This window comes from Natrix helvetica, assembly GCF_964273705.1.
Source record: "Natrix helvetica genome assembly, chromosome: 14".
In the NCBI taxonomy this organism is placed as follows: Eukaryota; Metazoa; Chordata; class Lepidosauria; order Squamata; family Natricidae; genus Natrix; species Natrix helvetica.
In genome coordinates, this window is record NC_138564.1 from 13,282,426 (window position 1) to 13,299,467 (window position 17,042).

A 17,042-nucleotide genomic window follows, 5' to 3' on the forward strand; every position below is an offset into this window, starting at 1 on the left:
TTGTGGAATAATTTGTCCACTAAACTTGAATAGAATACTACTTGAGAAAAAAAACCATGTTTTATTAACCAGGTTGTTGCACTGCATTTATCTACCCACAGGCCCGATCTGCTAGTTTTTAACACCAACACAATGTGTATTTTATGTTCCAAGAGTTGAAAATAACTGTACAAGTTTAAAGTACAAAAAGTACACAAGAGAGACGGTGGTGGACACAAAATATCCGTGTGGCGCGTTCACCCTCGGCTGCTCCGTTTTGAAAACCACAGAAGTAGAAGCGTCCCTTCTGGAGCTCTGGCGCATATAATGGAAGTGAGTATAATAACCTGATTACAACATGGAACACCAGTTATCACTGATCTGGTATTTACAAAAAAAAATTGTAATGTCAATAAATTAAAGTCAATGTTAACACCCATGCAAGCTAGGATGCCAGCTGTCGGTGAACAAGGAAGCCAACACCGCAACCACAGAATCTTGGTCGGAGTCTCAAAGCTGTCCGAAGGCCTTTGCCTCAAACGGCGTCCATTCCTCGCATCGAAGACGTAAAGCCCAACCCCATTCCTCTTTGGGTGTGCGTCTGTGACCTGGCCATTTCGTACTGTGCGTCCAGATTGCGGAAGACTTCTTCTTGCTGTTTCAAAGTCTTATAACTCTCCTCGTCCACTGAACTGCTAGCCCCGGCTTCCTCCTCGTTCTAGGAGAAACAGACAGAAAGCATCAACCGAACAGTCACCGATACACGGCATTCAGCTTAACAATAGCACATAACAAAGATTCAGATAAAAAGCGTTGCTGTGAAGTCTCCACCAATCTTCCCATAATTTTCACCAGTTACCAAATAGTGGAGCAAAAACAGTCTTTCCCCAACTGTAAAGTAATGGTTTTCCTCGAACATATGTGCCAGTCGTTCCCAACTCTAGGGGGCGCTGCTCCTCTCCGTTTCTAAGCCAAAGAGCCAGCACTGTCCGAAGACATCTCCGTGGTCATGTGGCCGGCATGACTCAACACCGAAGGCTGTTCCCTTCCCACCAAAGGTGGTACCTATTTTTCCTACTTGCATTTTTAACGTGCTTTGAAACTGCTAGGTTGGCAGAAGCTGGGACAAGTCACGGGAGCTCATTCGATTACGTGGTGCTAGGGATTCCAACCTCCAAACTGCTGGCCTTTCTGATCGACAAGCTCAGCGTCTTAGCCACTGAGCCACCGCGTCTCTTCCCCAACTGAGGTTCTCCAAATCTGCTCTGAAAAGTTGCTAGTGTTCTTGCGGGGTATGCATAATAAAATCAGATCCCCAGGAGATCATTTTAATCCAAGTCTGTATTTTCCCACTGTTTGAGCTTGTCTCTTATCTCATCCAGCTACCTGGAGAATGTGACTTCACTCCATGCACCACTCTTAGCCTGTAGGCCTTGTCCAAGTCCACCCAGGTCTCTTCACACTGATCTTTCTTGCGTAAAGACAAAGCTATAATTTTAGAAACACCTACCTTAATACCCATCAACTTCCTAAACTTGACATTTTGGTCCTTATTTCCGAAATTCAGCTTCTCCCAGATTTCCGCAGATTGTGATTTATCCTACAAAAACATAAAGTAGTGAGTTTTTATAAGTTGCATCTAGAAGTATTTTCATCCTAGAAAAATCAACATTTAGCAACTGGAAAAAGATTTCTCACGCAAAAAGGTAGTTTTCTCTTTTTCACCGTTCCCCTCTAACCCATTCGCCCCCTCTTCTCATGGTCTGTCCCCCCCAAAAAACCTTTCAGTACAAGGGCTTATTTAGCATCCAGTTACAATATGGGCTTGGCCCTGCGAATGAGCCCATTAAAGCTATTTCCACCTTACAAGTCCAAAAACTCCAAAGTGCCATGAGCTGCACAGCCAGGTGTATCTCTGACCTGCCTTTGAAAACATTACTCTGCAGACTCCCCATGGGTAACCAACGAAAGATAAAGCCACGAGGAGAGTTACCCCTTCTTTCTTGCCCTGCCACAGCATTTTCCTCTTCTTTTCTTGCTCGGCAAACTTCATGGGGTTCACTGCTGCTGGGTTGTAGTAGCTGGGAACGGCTATTCCTGTCTCGGCCAGAGCCTTCGCTTGCAGGGCTGCCATCTGAGCCGCCATGGCTATTTGCGGAGTGACCTGTGTCCCAGAGGCCAGGAGAGCTGCGACGTTGATGACGGAGCCGCCGGTGGCAGCAGCCGCTGAAACCAAGAAAAGGTTATTCTTCCAAAGGCCCCGTCTAATATGCCAGCTTTACGAGCCATAAAAATGGATAGCGTCTCTCTGGATAGGCAGTTTTTACCAGCTTTTGTCCAAATACATAAGTGGTATTTTTAAAACAACGGTAGAAGAGAAGGAAGTCTCTAGAGACAGATCAAAGTGAAATAAAGTGGTGCAATGTTACTATCTCCATTTATTTGAAAGGGAAATTCAATTACCGGCAACAATTTCCTGTTGCTTCTGCTTCTCCACCAGTTCCTTCTCTCTCTGTTCTTGCAATTTTTTGGCTCTTTCCAACCTAGGGATAACAATGCAGAAAGACATGAAAAGGATTTTTTCCCCATCTCAGTACTGTTACTGTTCAGTTAGAAACGAAACATCAAAGGAGAAGCTGACAAAGCTGCACACGAGTCAAAGGTTATCTAGTCCTTTTCTCTATTGCTCCTTCTTAGTTTGATTTCGACAGATACATTTGGTGAGAAAGACAAAGGGGCTGAAATACTTTCCCACTTCCACTTGCACAGCGAGTGTGTGTGTGTGTGTGTGTGTGTGTGTGATGAAAACCATCTTAGAAAAAATATCAAAGGAAATTACAATCAAAATATATGAACCTTTGGAGGAGAGTCTCGTACCTCCTGGCCAAGGCTTCCTGGGCATCCATCGCTGTGTTTCGCCCCCTGAAAGGTGGGGGGCTCGGAGTTCGGCTGTGACTTCGGCTGAACCTTCGTGGTTTTTCCGGTCTCTTCTTTCTTTCCCTGCTCAGAACCACAGAGTTTGATTTTTCCTGTCCTCACAATTACTTATTAGACCACAAACGAGCCTGAACAGCACGTTGTCCCATTCACCATCACTCCCTCTACCTTTTATCGTTGAAAAAACGTCAACGCACCTGCTCCGGCTCCTGGTTCTGCTTCTGCTGGGACTTCTGTGCCTGTGCCTGGATTTGGATCGAGATCTGGATCTCACGCGCCGCTTTTTCTCTCGACTTCGGGAACGGGATTTTTTTCTATCGCGGCTTCGACTACGGTGCCGCCTGGAATCACACGCCAAATCCGTTAATGTTTCCTTGACTATTCCGCTTAATTACCCACAAATAAAAGCGTTATGTTCTCTTTAGAGTATATTTTTTAAAAGAAGATAATTGAGAAAGTTTTAAGGCTTATATTATTTAGCAGATATTCCCCTGGAATGAGCGCAGAAACACGAGAGAGCATTGCCATTCTACAGAAAAATCAGTGGCAGAGGTCAAGGCATAACGATTGTCAGAAAAACAATCCACGAGATCCCCAAACTAGTTAAGAGTTTGGATCTAGGCTGAAGAAACAAATACAGGTGGTCCTTGACTTACGATCATAACTGAACCCGACATTTATGTCGCTAAGTGAGAAAACTTTTAAGTGAGTTTTGCCCCACTTTACGGCTTTTTCTGCCACATTTGGTAAGTGAATCCCCGCAGCTGTTAAATTAGCAACACGGTTGTTAAGTGAATCTGGCTTCCCCATTGACTCTGCTTGTCCGAAGGTCGCAAAAAGGAATCATGTGGCTCCCAGGACGTTGCAACCGTCATAAATATGAGTCAGCTGCCAAGCGTTCAAATGTAAATCACATGACCACGGGGATGATGCAATGGTCCCAAGTGTGAACAATGGTTTTAAGTCACGTTTTTCAATGCACTTGTAATCACTACGTGAATTGGTAAGTCGAGGACTACCTGTGGTGACCCCAAAATCCAGTTACAAAGGTTCTCCCACCACCACCACCACCACCACCGCAGGTTAGTTCAGAAGACAAAAACTCAAGGTTCCCCTTCAAGCATCCAAACGAACAACATGGGAGGAAACTATGAGTCTACCTTTCCCGCGAACGAGACCTTGAATGGCTGCGTCCCCTGGAGGGCTTCCTCTCCTTGCGCTTGTGCCGATCCTCGCCATTCTCCGAAGAGTTCAGGCTCTCCCTCCCTTTATCCAAAGGGTGGTCTTTGTCGTTATGCTCTTCGAGCCTGTGCTTCTTGGAGGACTTCTCTTTGGACCCATGTCTTCGTGCCTGTTTTAAGAAGAAGTTGGTTCTTTCAGGAAAATAGTGCAACAAAAAAAGTTAGTATGGGCATTAGAAGATCAAGAATGATACGTTGTGATGATGCAACATTAGTAACCTTAGGAGCGTGGCCCCAGTCAACTGAGATATCTTTAACACCACCACCATCTACGCAACGTTGCAGAGGTGACCCTACCGTTCCCCACCCCCACCCTGCTCCACAAGGTTAAACCATCTCCTGCCACAAGCCAGGTTTACATCACGAGATGGAACAGCTGTTCTGAGGATTGGATGGCCTTGTCCACAAAAGATAACACGCTGCTCCCTCGGTACCCACCCTAGAGATGATTTTAAAAAGCTCATCCAGCAACATGGCAGGAGATTTACAGGCCATCCTCCTAAAACGGCCAAACTGAGGCTTGGTGCTACAGTAGAGCCCCCAGCCTAAAACCTTGCCTGTCAGGTAACCAGCGTTCAGGCTGGATCATGTTTTGAATCTGCCACAATCTGGGCTCTTTTGTAAGACACTTTACCATTCGGTGTTTAGCTCTCTAAAATTTTGGTTACGATTATCTGCAACTTTCCTTTTCTGTACTTTTACTACTCAGATATATCTTTCTCTATAAATTGTACTGGAATACTTAGAAGCAATCACACAGGGAATCCTTAACATTCTCATGTAATTCTTTTATGTCTTCCAGGTCCTAGTAACCTCATTCAAAGCCAATATTACATACATATAATTCAACCATTTACTTATTCATTCATTACACCATCTTTTTTCTAAATGTTAAGCCACCACAATTATTATTTTAACTTTTATGGCTATTTTTTTAAATATGAAATTATTTGGGTATCCACTGAAGATTAAAGAAAGAGTGTAAAGTATACTTCTTGTTGCATACCAAAAATGGGAAAAGCTCACAAAGGTGGAACAAACCCAACTGCCAAGGTAGAGGTATTTTTATGGACTGTGGTGGATGTTTTCCCAATACTGTGTGAGGTCCATATTATTCTATCCTCCTCCTTTTTGGAACATGTAAAATTACAAGGAGAACTAGGAATGACCCTTTACTTAATTAGCCCTTTGCAAATTAGGACAATTACCTAAAAATATTGGGTCAAACATCAACAGAAAAATCAAATTCTAACAGCAGTTATTCCCCTGGAATTTAAGATCAAAAATAGTACAGTTCTTAACTAGTTTTAATTATTTCTACATTATGAGTGAAATACGTTTTGAAAACAATGTAATAGTCTTCTAAACATATAGCATGTACTTTAAGAACACCATTATATCCAACAAAACTGTTTTAAATTTCTTTGCAAGGGAAATATGAGTTTGAATGACTAATAGTTACCTTATCATGAAGTAGGCTTATAATTTTGCTATCTGAGTCTGGAGCGTCTTCAGTTCAGTCTCTTCGCGCATTAGCACGCTGAGTATGATTTATTATAGAAATGTTATCATGTGATCTAAACAATATAGTCAATTTAACAAATACTCTCCTACTTTTTTTTAAACAGAGCTTCCATTGCAAAGGGGGCCAAAAAAAGTACCTGATCCCAGCTACAGAAATTTCATCTCTTCAAGCTCTATCTAGCACAGGGGTGTCCAAACTTGGCAACTTTAAGACTTGTGGACTTCAACTCCCAGAATTCCCCAGCCAGCTCTGCTGGCTGGGGAATTCTGGGAGTTGAAGTCCACAAGTCTTAAAGTTGCCAAGTTTGGACACCCCTGATCTAGCAGAATTTTCTAGCTACTGCTGATGCTCCACCTCTGTATCAGAGGCCGGTCATTTCCCTCTCAATGTTCCCACAATGGCTTCCTCGTCTCCATCCCCTCGCTCTGCCTTCAAAACCATTTATTTCCATCTCTGTGACTCCCGCTGAATGGAGAAACCCCACCATGGGAGAACTCCAACTAGGTCCTCACCCAAATAGTGACAAAAACTTTGGGGTGGAGGTGGAATGGAGGAGACGGGCAAAGAATTTTGCAAATGCTTAACTGAACTCTGGTGAATGGAAGCTCTGTGAAAATCAATTATATTAAAATTGTTATCATGGTATTTTCCACAATAAATCTCTACATGAATTTTTTTTTTTGGTCAATTTATTACCTTTTTGTTATAAAGATGGCTTCATTCATGCTTCTCACTCCAAGCACTTTCTGAATTTACGTTTTTTTTGGGGGGGGGTACTTACCATTTAGACAATTATATCTTAAGATTTATACATGCTATGACATACTTGTAAATATGTCCTGCACAAATACCCAAGCACTACAAAGTATTAATTACCTCTTTGCTTCTGCTCCGACTTCTGTATTTTTTCCCGTCATTATCTAAAGAAGAAAGCATCTATTAGACACCCAATATAGTTTTTAAAAAAATCCTCCCCGTTTACATAAGCTCCAATCCCAATGATATTAACGCTTAAGCTATTTTACAGATTTAAAATAGTTGGAATGGTTAATATTCGCAACTCCCTTCTGATACAAGGTTGTCAATGTAATTCTGAGGTCTACTTAGTCCATTCACCATTCTATCTTGAATATAGAATGTTATCACTTATGACTTATATTCCAAAAAGTTACGTTTGAATTGAAACCTTTACTTCAAAGTGACAGAGATTGTAACAAATTACTACCTTAATTAAGGCAACCATTAAACTACAAGGATGTGTCCAGTAGCAAAATTTAAGAGACTTTCATACCTTTTCGTTTTCTTTCTCTTGATCGGGAACGTGACCTTGAATAATGGTGTTTTGAAGTTCTAGGTGAACTGGATGCATCTGATCGTTCCTTTTTCTTTTCTCTCTCGGGAGATGATTTATCTGGGGGATTTGCCTCTCGATCAGAATCACTAGCCTAAGTTAAAATGAAATAACTTTTAATATTTGCAGTACAGTGACTGTCTACTACTCTTCTGACACTACCTCGAGTAATTTAAATTACTCAATCGACAGCACCCTTAATGATAAGCAATATGTCTGACTTTCTTCACACTAAAGTAAACACCAATAGATTTCTCTACAAAATTCCTCATGACTATTGCAGCAAAGATTGAATAACACAATTTTGTCATTAAATAATTTATCAGGCTGAATGAATAACTAGATAGGTGTGAAAAACTAGGTACAAAAAATGCAAAGGATTTTATGACAGCTGTACTTTACTTGGGATGAAAAACTTGTTTATATTTTAGGAATATTCCAAACAAATTAAATCCCAGCTGAGAGTACAGCACTTAACTGGAGCTGGAGCACCCCAAGGGCTTTAAAACCAGGTCACAAACAATATTTAACATTGGCAACTAAGACTAGCATTATATGCCATTACAATGGTATTATCAACTATCGATAAAAAAGCCTTGCTGTTAAATAAATGCTAAGCTATAAAGCTCCTAAACATTTAGTTTTATACAACCTATGTCATATGTTTATTCCAAATCTTTGATGTCCAGGTTAAAATATTTACTCAAAATGCAAGCTCCTCTGAAGTTAATAGACCCTCCACTCAGAAAGCTGTTGGAACTTGATGCCATTAATTCAACTGCAAATTGGTGTTTTACTCATCCCACCTTGGTTATCCTGTAAGTTAGCTTTCACAAATTACACTCAAAACAGTCTAAGGCAAAACACAACATGAAGAAATACAAATAAGCGAAAGAGGGGTAGGATTCCCCCCCCCTTTTGTTTATCCTGACAAGACAGAACCCTGGGGTCACAAAAAGATACCTTAAAACAATTCACATAACCTTACCCTCAGCATCCTCCTCTTCCATGCCAGCTTCTTTTCTTAGAGTTATATTTATAAAACAGCCACAAATGGGCCTGTTTCCTCTCCCAATCCCATAATAAACCATAAACACCTCCCCCCTCCAAGCCTTTGCATCCATAAACACACCCTGTTCCTCTCCACATTGGTCATTTACATCCTATAATAAAATTTGCTTTAGAAAAGCCTCAGATCCATCCATAAATGTAAATACATACATAAGATGTATATTATATACACATCTATATATACATACATGCACACATAAACATATATACATTATACATACACACTCTATATTTTTGTATCTAAATACACATCTATCTTTTATCTCTATTTCTTTATCTATCTCTATATCGCAATATCTATTTTATCTGTCTGCATTTCTTTTTATCTGTCTTTATCTCTATTTCTATCTAATCTACCTTTTAACTGTCTCTTTTATCTATTTTTATCTATATATCTATCTCTTGTATCTGGCTTTCTTTTTTATCTGCCTCTATTTCTTTATCTCTATTTCTCTCTAATCTTTTATCTGTCAATTTCTTAATCTATAACTCCTTTATGTCTTTTTATCTCTATTTCTCTCTTTGTCTATTTCTTTTTTACCCATCTCTCTTTTATCTGTCTATTTATGTCTCTTTATCTCTATTTCTATCTCTCTCTCCTTTATCTCTATTTTTCATCTATCTATCTATCTATCTATCTATCTATCCATCCATCCACAAACATCTATACCCGCTTTAACCCCAAAGTCCTTCCCCCGCACCATCTACACGTGTATGAGGCGTGTCAGCCCAACGTGGGGATGCAGGCACTCGCTTCTTCCCCACTGAGGGTGCCAGGAGAGGCCGTGCCGGGGGGGGAGGGGGATCGGTGTGTGTGTGTGTGTGTGTGCCGCCTCCCCTTCCCCCCTCACGGAGGCCCATCATGGCCGCCGGGCGCCATCTTGTCTGGCGCCTTCCACCCGAGGCGGCTCCGCCCGCCGCCTGGGCCTCGTTCTCCGCCAGCCCGGGGAGCCGTCCGGGGAGCCTCACCGCCATGCCGGGGTACAGGGTTGGGGGAAAGCGGGCCCCGAGGGGGACCTCCGGCTCCTCCGCGGCTTCGGCCTCCTCAGCGAACGACGCGCGGCGCCTCCACAACCGACTGGGCGAGCAGCCCTCTCAGCTCGGCCCCGCCCCTCTGCCTGGGAGATGCCCGGATGTAGCCGGGAGAGCGGCGGGAGGCAGAAGAGCGCCTCTGCGCCTGCGCGGGCGAGGGGGAGCATAGAGATATACCTATTAGAGCAGGGAGGCTGTGTGGTTTCCCTGCTTTGGCTTTTTTTTTAATGGCTCTCCTGCCCGCAAAGAACACGGGGCGGGCTCCGAATAAGGAGCTTTAACGTTTCAACATTTATATCATGATCCGGTCCCTCTCTCTCTCCATTTTGTCTTTAATAAAGAGAAGATATGCTTCCCTTGATATGTCGGAGTGATTTGTCTCGGTTGCGCCCAATCCTCCTCAGTTTTGCCCTTGGATGAATTGGGAGCCAAAGAGTCCGCAAGCGCCCCTCACATAAAGAGAAAAGGGAATGACGACGGATAGGACATCTCTGATTTTCCTATCTCCTCTGTTTGGGGCCGCACTTTCTCATAAGGAGGAAGTTTGGCCCTTGCGGACCGCCGTAGTCGGCTGAGCCCCGCCTGGGGACCGCAGGGAGAACTCCCGCGAAATCCAAAAGATCCATTGGAACTTTGGCGGTTGTTGATGAGACCCCAGCGGCATTCAAGGCCAAGGAGGTAAGCGATCTTTTGCTGGCTGCTGCTCGTTTTGCTATAAGCGGCCACTGCCGTTTGCAACCTTGAACATTTATTATTTGAAGGAAGTATTGAGAATAAATGGAAGGACAGTGACTTTTTCCCCCTCTTTTTCCCTCTCTCTTTTTATCCTTTTTTTAAAAAAATCTACTTTTAAATCCACTTTTAATTTTTGACTTTGATCTCCTTTTTACTCTCTATTTTTATCCTTTTTTATAAAAAAAACACCACTCTACTTTTAAATCACTTTTAAACTTTTAAATTAAAAAAGTTTCAATTTTAACTACTTGAGAGGTTCATCTTTTACTCCAGCTAGTAAAGCATTTAGTGAATGAGGGGAAAGTGGGTAGATGTGACACTCCTCACCCCCACCCCCCCTGGGCTAGTTTTGCCGGATGCCTAAGAGCTGGGTGACAGGTGGGAGTTCACCTGGTGAAGCTTTGCCCAGCACAGGGAAGAGACCTGTTGGATATTTGCCTGGGTGCTTCCTTGCAAAAAAAAAAAAGTACAGTACTAAACGTTGCCCCCCACTGGGGTTGCACAAATCATCTCCTCGCCCCATATTTTGGGAGGTGCATGTCTGTTTTGCTTGATAACTTCTCTTTTGCTTTGATTTAAAATAAAAATCATTATGAAAAAACTTAAAACAGGCTTTGGAAAAATCCATGATTAAATCAGAGAGGTGCAATCCAGAAAAATGACATTATTACCTGTGTCTGTTGAGTGCTTGTGCAGGTGGTTATTTGTGGGTGAAGGGGGAAAATATTAATTTTAGAGAAATGGAGCTCTGGAGCATCAAGTGAAAATTATTATGCTTCTTCAAGGGCTTTAGAAGTCCACGCAGCTTGCTTGAAGCGAGATGAGATTTAGAAATTCAGGCACTCCTTAAAAAAAGACAAAAATCCTAACTTTGCTGCATTGAGAAAAGGGTTTAGTTAGTTTAGTTTAGTTTTATTGGATTTATATAAGGGCGATGTGTCAAACTCACAAATGAAGGCAAATATTTGTTTCCCAGGATAACGTTGAAGGATTCAATCTGGGTGGGTCATCAGGTCCCAATGATCGATCCAGGTTGGATCCTGCAGCATTGCAAACCCAGATCTCCGTTTTAAACGCTTCCTTTGCTTTAATCCACATGACAGCCTCCTTGTTTGCCTTCTGACTTTTGCTGGACAGAAACGTCGTCCGAACCGAAGATGTGGGACAACGTTGAGCTCCTGATGAGCGACGATACGGGCAGTGGGCAGCTGAGCATAGGTTCCAGGCAAGAATGTGGAAGCGCGCTCTATCAGATGAACACGCTGGTGAAAATAACCTCGTCCCAAAAGGTAGCGCGGCCTTAAGGACCCCATCGCAACAGCTCTGGGGGCAGGGGAAAAACCACAAGGCTCAAACCAGGACAAGCACATAATGCTGTTGCATCTTTCATGGGTTGAATGGTGGCCAGTCTGACCCAGAAAAACTTATCCTTTGGTACAGCAACTGTGAGAGGGGAACCCCTTTTAAGGTCAATCCAAAGATCTAGTAACTATACAAAGGAAATGCACAGTGCTACAACTCTATTTTATAACAGTACAGACACAGATATGCCACGCATGCAGATCTCATTGGTTCCTTGTCTGCTTTTTTATTCAGTCCGTCTACATGGACTTTCATTACTTTTGTCTTCTTAATTGTTCAGGTTTTATCTAACCCAGAATTAAAGGCCTACAGTTTGAGTGATGGCTGCCTGCTGGCGGCTGACAGGACGGTGGTGGTACTTGACAATGTTTGCCAGTCTCTTCAAATGTTTATTCCTTTTGGTGAGTTTCCAGCTGGGGCCAGGAAGTATGGATCTCTGCGGCAGATGAAGTAAAAAATTATATTTGCAAGCTTAGATATATATATATGTCTGTAACCTTCCTGCCTAAGATTTCGGATTTTATATTCCAAGTTTTGTATTTTGCTCCTGTGTTCCTTTTTATTGAGTGATGATATGAATATGCAGATGGATGGATGATAGGATGGATAGATAGATTGGATGGATGGATCAATAATATGGATGGATGGATGGATGGATAGATAGATTGGATGGATGGATCAATAATATGGATGGATGGATGGATGGATGGATGGATGGATAGATAGATAGATAGATAGATAGATAGATAGATGATAGGATGGATAGATTGGATGGATGGATGGATAGATAGATAGATAATATGAATGTGTAGATACATAATATGGATGGATGGATAAAGAGAGAGAGAAACAGACAGACAGACAGATAGTATGAATGGATGGGTAATATGGATGGATAAGATGGATGGATGGACGTTAGGATATTTTTCAGCAGTAATTCTACATGATCTTAAGTTGAATAACATGGAACCGTCGTGTTTACAGCTTTTGCCGTTTCCTGGGTGATGTTTCTAGTCCATCCTGTGGTTGTTTTTAAATTTCCTGTGCTGCAATGCTTTCTTTTGGGGCTCTTGTCATCGCCCACAATAATGCCTGGCTGGCTTTTCGAACCTTTCAGAAACAGAGGTGGACATGGTGGCCTTGTGTCAAGAAGGCCAGTTCCTTGTTGTGGGCGAAAGAAGTGGGAACTTGCACCTGATCCAAGTCTCTTCGAAACAGACCCTGCTAACTAAGGCAGGTTGCTTATTTCTTTCCCCTCCTTGTGTACACATGGGGGCTTCTTTGATTTGAGAAGTAAAGGTTACAGAATGCTAAGCTGCAGTTCTACAACAAAGCGAGGAGGCTGTGAGCTCGCCCGTTCCGGAGTCCCGTTTCCATTTCAGCATGTCTGTAAAGAGGCTGAAAGTTTTGTTTGTCAACAAAATCGACCGTAAGAAATGGTCGGTCCCTAATTTTGCAACAAACATTTCTCTGAAATACAATTAACTTTAACCACAGCCGTGAAAAATGGAATTAAAGGCTTCTACTTCCTACACGGTGGCTCAGTGGCTAAGACGCTGAGTTTGTCGATCAGAAAGGCCGGCAATTCAGCAGTTCGAATCCCTAGCGCCGCGTAACGGAGTGAGCTCCCGTGACTTGTCCCAGCTTCTGCCAACCTAGCAGTTCGAAAGTACGTAAAAAATGCAAGTAGACAAATAGGGACCACCTTTGGTGGGAAGGGAACAGCATTCTATGTGCCTTTGGCATTGAGTCATGCTGGCCACATGACCACGGAGATGTTTTTGGACAGCGCTGGCTCTTCAGCTTTGAAACGGAGATGAGCACCGCCCCCTAGAGTCGGGAAGGACTAGCACATATGTACGAGAACCTTTTACCTTTTAATTTTGCAGCAAACTTCTTTCTCCAAAATACAATAAACTTTAACCACAGCTGCGATGCTTAATTTAGAAATGGAATTAAGGGCTTCTACTTCCTTCACACTCCTGTGCTGGTGGTGGGATAGAAAATACGACCTCTTGTATTTGTGCCCACTCTGAACCGTTTCTCACTTTTTCATACAAGCCGAGCGAGATACCCTGGGAAGGTTCAGTCTCCATCAGTGTATGAGGATGCATAAAATCATAATTTCACTCTAATTCCCAACCCCCATCTGTCATTACAATGATGCTTTTTTTCTTTTTCTTGAAACCACATCTAGGCATTAGTTCAAAGCTCTTTCGATGAAAAGGCCTTTTTGGATCTCATTCTAGAAAGGGACAGTTCCGTAGAAGGTAAGATTGGTACCTTGGAAACTATATTTTGTAAGTCATGGAGATGAGAATCTAGCCCATAAAGAAACCATGAGCATTTCTGTTGCCTTCTGCAAAATTTTAAAATTGCGCTTCTGTTTATATACCCAGTGTAATTCTTTTGGCCTTTGTTCAGGGGAAGTGGAGTTGTTTTGATTCCTTGTTCATAGTTGGAGAGTAATCAAAAGTACACAGATGGGTTGGGAACGCTGCTTGATATGTTCTCTGCTTAATTTTTAGGTACCTACCATGCATTTATTCTGACCAGCAAAGGTTTTTTCTGTATTCTGCATCTTCCACTTGCCAACATTCAAAAAGGTAAGCCAAGACTTTTATAGATTCTAACCATACAGGACATTTAAGAGACAAAACTTCCTTTTTCGTACTTTCTGTTCTAAGTACACCGATATCTGAATTTTGCAGATATAGCTGGTGGCAGTTGCATTCATATGTCGCAGCTGTTGGGTGATTCAGCCCGTGGTGCGTTTTTCCTGGGTGTTTTGCAAAACTTGATAGCTGTGGACACAATTCACAATTGCGATTTCCAGATTTGAGCCAAACGGTCACTTGAGTTTTCTTGGAGAACGGTAGCTGTTGGGGACTTTCCATAGGTCCTTCGACATTGTCTCAGCTATCAGTTTTTATGCTTAGCATGTGTTTTTCCTGCTTTGTTGGCTCTTGGCCTGAGCAGAGCAACGTGTCACTGCTGTAGGAGGGATAAATATGAGATGTTGAACAAATGTATGACGAAAGGATGTTATCAAAAAGCTTTTCTAAAGTATTTCTGATCACACGTTTTTCCTTTATGCAGCCATTACCGAAATGGACATCAATGCTGCCAGTAAGGTACCTGAGGCTCTTGATCATTATTAGTGTTGCAAATGTTGCTTTTAAAAAAATCTGAGTGGGACTGCATTTTCCAAATTTAGACCACCTTTTTTGCCTCTCTGACGGATGTTTCTACTCCTGAGTTGCCCCTTTTGTCTTAACCGTTCTCGCCTTCTGGCAGCTCTGCGCATGCACGCACTGGGAACAGGCTCCCCTTGTTCCTCTGCCTCGCTGCTGTCCGACTCTGGAGGCTTCAGAGGCAGCACATAACTCCCAGATGGCTCTGGTCCCCTCTCTGCCTCCAACGAAGAACCCTCATCCGAGCCTTCCCCAGACTCCCCATGTTCCTCCCTCACCTCCTCACTGTCCGAATCTACTGCCAGCTCCAGCAACTGGGGGGCCACAACACCTTTAGGCCCAGCTGAGCATGCCTCTTGCTTCAAAAATAAACGATACGCACTTCAGTCTAATAGATGATTTGAGGAACTGTGCGGTTTTTGTGCTTGAATTGTTTTAATTGTCCCAGATTTGACTTAAAAGCCAGGGTGACTGTTGCTTGCTAGTCTGTCTAAATGGCTGTCTTGTCTTACAGTTACAGAGTCAGGTGGAAACTTGCTTCATTTCAGTAGAAGATTATCTCACTGCTGGCTGCTTTACTTGTGTGACGAAGGACTCCGCGAACACCTTTGCAGTGATAATAGGGGTAACACAAACATTATTTGAATGTTGGGTTAAGGTACAATTTCCAACTGGCTTTTTTCCCAAAAATTGTTATATCATTTCCGCACTTAGCCCTGAATTCAGGGTAGGAAAAGTTGACAAACCTTTTGTCTACCTATCTTCGAGGTTCCTTGGTCTGAGGAGGTAGCCTTTTAGGTGCCTGTTGTTGTTAGTTGCGGTCATGTCCGACCCATCGCAACCCCATGGATAATGTTCCTCCAGGCCTTCCTGTCCTCTACCATCCTCTGGAGTCCATTTAAACTCGGTGACTCCATCTAGCCACCTCCTTCTCTGTCGTCCCCTTCTTCTTCTTCTTTTGCCCTCCATCGTTCCCAGCATGAGGCTCTTCTCCAGGGAGTCCTTCCTCCTTCTCATCAGGTGGCCAAAGTCTTTGAGTTTCCTCTTCAGGATCTGGCCTTCTAAAGAGCAGCCTGGGTTGATCTCCTCTAGGACTGACCGGTTGGATGGCCTTGCAGTCCAAGGGACTCAATGCAGGAGTCTTCTTCTCCAGCACCAGAGTTCAAAGGCCCCCATTCTTTGGCGCTCAGCCTTCCTTATGGTCCAACCTTCACAGCCATCCATTGCAACTGGGAAAACCAGAGCCTTGGCTATGCGCCCTTTTGTTGGTAGGGTAATGTCTCTGCTTTTTAGTCTGCTGTCTAGATTGCCCATCACTTTCCTCCCCAGGAGCAAGCCTCTTTTGATTTCTTGGCTGTAGTCCCCATCTGCAGTGATCTTGGAGCCCAGGAAAATAAAATCTGTCACTAACTTTAGATAGTGACTGAGAAGGAACAGGAGTTGGCTTGATTTGCAAAAGTCTGCCTTGAAGCAAAAGGTTTCTAACCTCAACGTTGGCTTTCTTTCAGGGGGCTGGCAGCTGTGCGATGTCAGTGTGGGAAGTGAATCCTGATAAAAAGTTGGCTTCCATTCAAGATGTTGCTGAGTCAAGCCTGATTGAAGGTAGGGGATTCTGGCGTTTGCAGCCTTTCGGATTTTATCTCTTATTTTATATGGATTGCTTATCTCTTCCCCCTTTTGACTATAACCATGTATTGTGTATCAAGATTTTGGGAAACCTAAACAGCCCTGTAAAAATAAATAGAATAGAATAAAATATAGAATAGAATAGAAATATAGAGTAGAATAGAATAAGAGAGTTGGAAGGGACCTTGGAGGTCTTCTAGTCCAACCCCCTGCTTGGGCAGGAAACCCTACACCACTTCAGACAAATGGTTATCCAACATCTTCCTTAAAACTTCCAGTGTTGGGGCATTCACAACTTCTGGAGGCAAGGAGTTCCACTGGTTAATTGTTCTATTATTTTCAGTGCTGTCCTCTGAGGGCCCTTACTGTTTGATTTTCAAATGCTTTCTAAATAGGACATTTCTCTTTTGGGTTTTGATGTGTTTCTTCTCTTTTCCAGCTGCAAAGAATCTTCAAGTTGTGGAAAACTTGCTGTTTGTCTTAGACAAAAAGGCATGTATGTTTGCATTGGTTTTAGAAATAGCTTGATGGGAGAGCTCTTTCCCACATCTTCCGTAAGCCAGGTTTAATAACCATTGATAAATTTAAAAAAAAAGTATTTCCCAGGCTCCATTCTGGTCGTAAGGTGGGGGCCACCTGTAATCCACAACCTTATACTTGTGACAAGGTGGCTAAGATGCTAAGCTTGTCGATCAGCGGTTCGAATCCCTAGCGCTGCATGGCGGAGTGAGCTCCCGTGACTTGTCCCGGCTTCTGCCAACCTAGCAGTTCGAAAGCACGTAAAAAATGCAAGTAGAAAAATAGGAACCACCTTTGGTGGGAAGGGAACAGCGTTCCGTGCGTCTTTGGGCGTTGAGTCATGCCAGCCACATGACCACGGAGACGTCTTTGGACAGCGCTGGCTCTTCGGCTTTGAAACGGAGATGAGCACCGCCCCCTAGAGTCGGGAACGACTAGCACACATGTGCGAGGGGAACCTTTACCTTTTA

The 17,042-nt window shown here is 43.0% G+C and overlaps 2 protein-coding genes across 5 annotated transcripts in view; one reads left to right on the forward strand and one right to left on the reverse strand.

Moving 5' to 3' along the window:
- Nucleotides 1-41: 41 nt before the first annotated feature.
- RSRC2 (arginine and serine rich coiled-coil 2) lies at nt 42-9,231 on the reverse strand. Of its 3 annotated transcripts, none has more exons than XM_081966713.1 (10): nt 9,074-9,231; nt 6,974-7,127; nt 6,559-6,602; nt 4,077-4,267; nt 3,114-3,257; nt 2,857-2,979; nt 2,443-2,522; nt 1,973-2,205; nt 1,490-1,579; nt 42-697 (listed from the first exon to the last, which is right to left on the reverse strand). In XM_081966713.1, the coding sequence occupies exons 1-10, from the start codon at nt 9,077-9,079 to the stop codon at nt 515-517; spliced, it is 1,248 nt and encodes a 415-aa protein (XP_081822839.1). In that variant the 5' UTR covers nt 9,080-9,231; the 3' UTR covers nt 42-514. The 3 variants fall into 3 exon arrangements, with proteins under 3 accessions (XP_081822839.1, XP_081822838.1, XP_081822840.1); XM_081966712.1 differs by having other exon boundaries at nt 2,836-2,979; XM_081966714.1 differs by lacking the exon at nt 9,074-9,231 and adding an exon at nt 5,620-5,697 and having other exon boundaries at nt 2,836-2,979; nt 4,077-4,289; nt 6,974-7,070.
- A 463-nt stretch (nt 9,232-9,694) lies between these two features.
- Nucleotides 9,695-17,042, forward strand: part of KNTC1 (kinetochore associated 1) — a 41,669-nt gene continuing 34,321 nt past the window's right edge. For both annotated transcript variants that reach the window (XM_081966607.1, XM_081966608.1), the window contains exons 1-10: nt 9,695-9,814; nt 10,975-11,160; nt 11,514-11,634; nt 12,351-12,466; nt 13,431-13,503; nt 13,762-13,839; nt 14,333-14,367; nt 14,942-15,052; nt 15,936-16,029; nt 16,493-16,545. In XM_081966607.1, coding sequence (XP_081822733.1) covers nt 11,029-11,160; nt 11,514-11,634; nt 12,351-12,466; nt 13,431-13,503; nt 13,762-13,839; nt 14,333-14,367; nt 14,942-15,052; nt 15,936-16,029; nt 16,493-16,545 — 813 coding nt within the window. In that variant the 5' untranslated portion in view covers nt 9,695-9,814; nt 10,975-11,028. The remainder of the gene's footprint in view (nt 9,815-10,974; nt 11,161-11,513; nt 11,635-12,350; nt 12,467-13,430; nt 13,504-13,761; nt 13,840-14,332; nt 14,368-14,941; nt 15,053-15,935; nt 16,030-16,492; nt 16,546-17,042) is intronic.

What these genes read in the sequence shown, in the direction of transcription:
- RSRC2 (XM_081966712.1), bottom strand. An exon ending in GCAACAGGAAATTGTTGCCG is followed by an intron (nt 2,206 to 2,442) that starts GTAATTGAATTT and finishes TCTTGGTTTCAG; the next exon opens with CGGCTGCTGCCACCGGCGGC. An exon ending in GGCAGGGCAAGAAAGAAGGG is followed by an intron (nt 1,580 to 1,972) that starts GTAACTCTCCTC and finishes ATGTTTTTGTAG; the next exon opens with GATAAATCACAATCTGCGGA.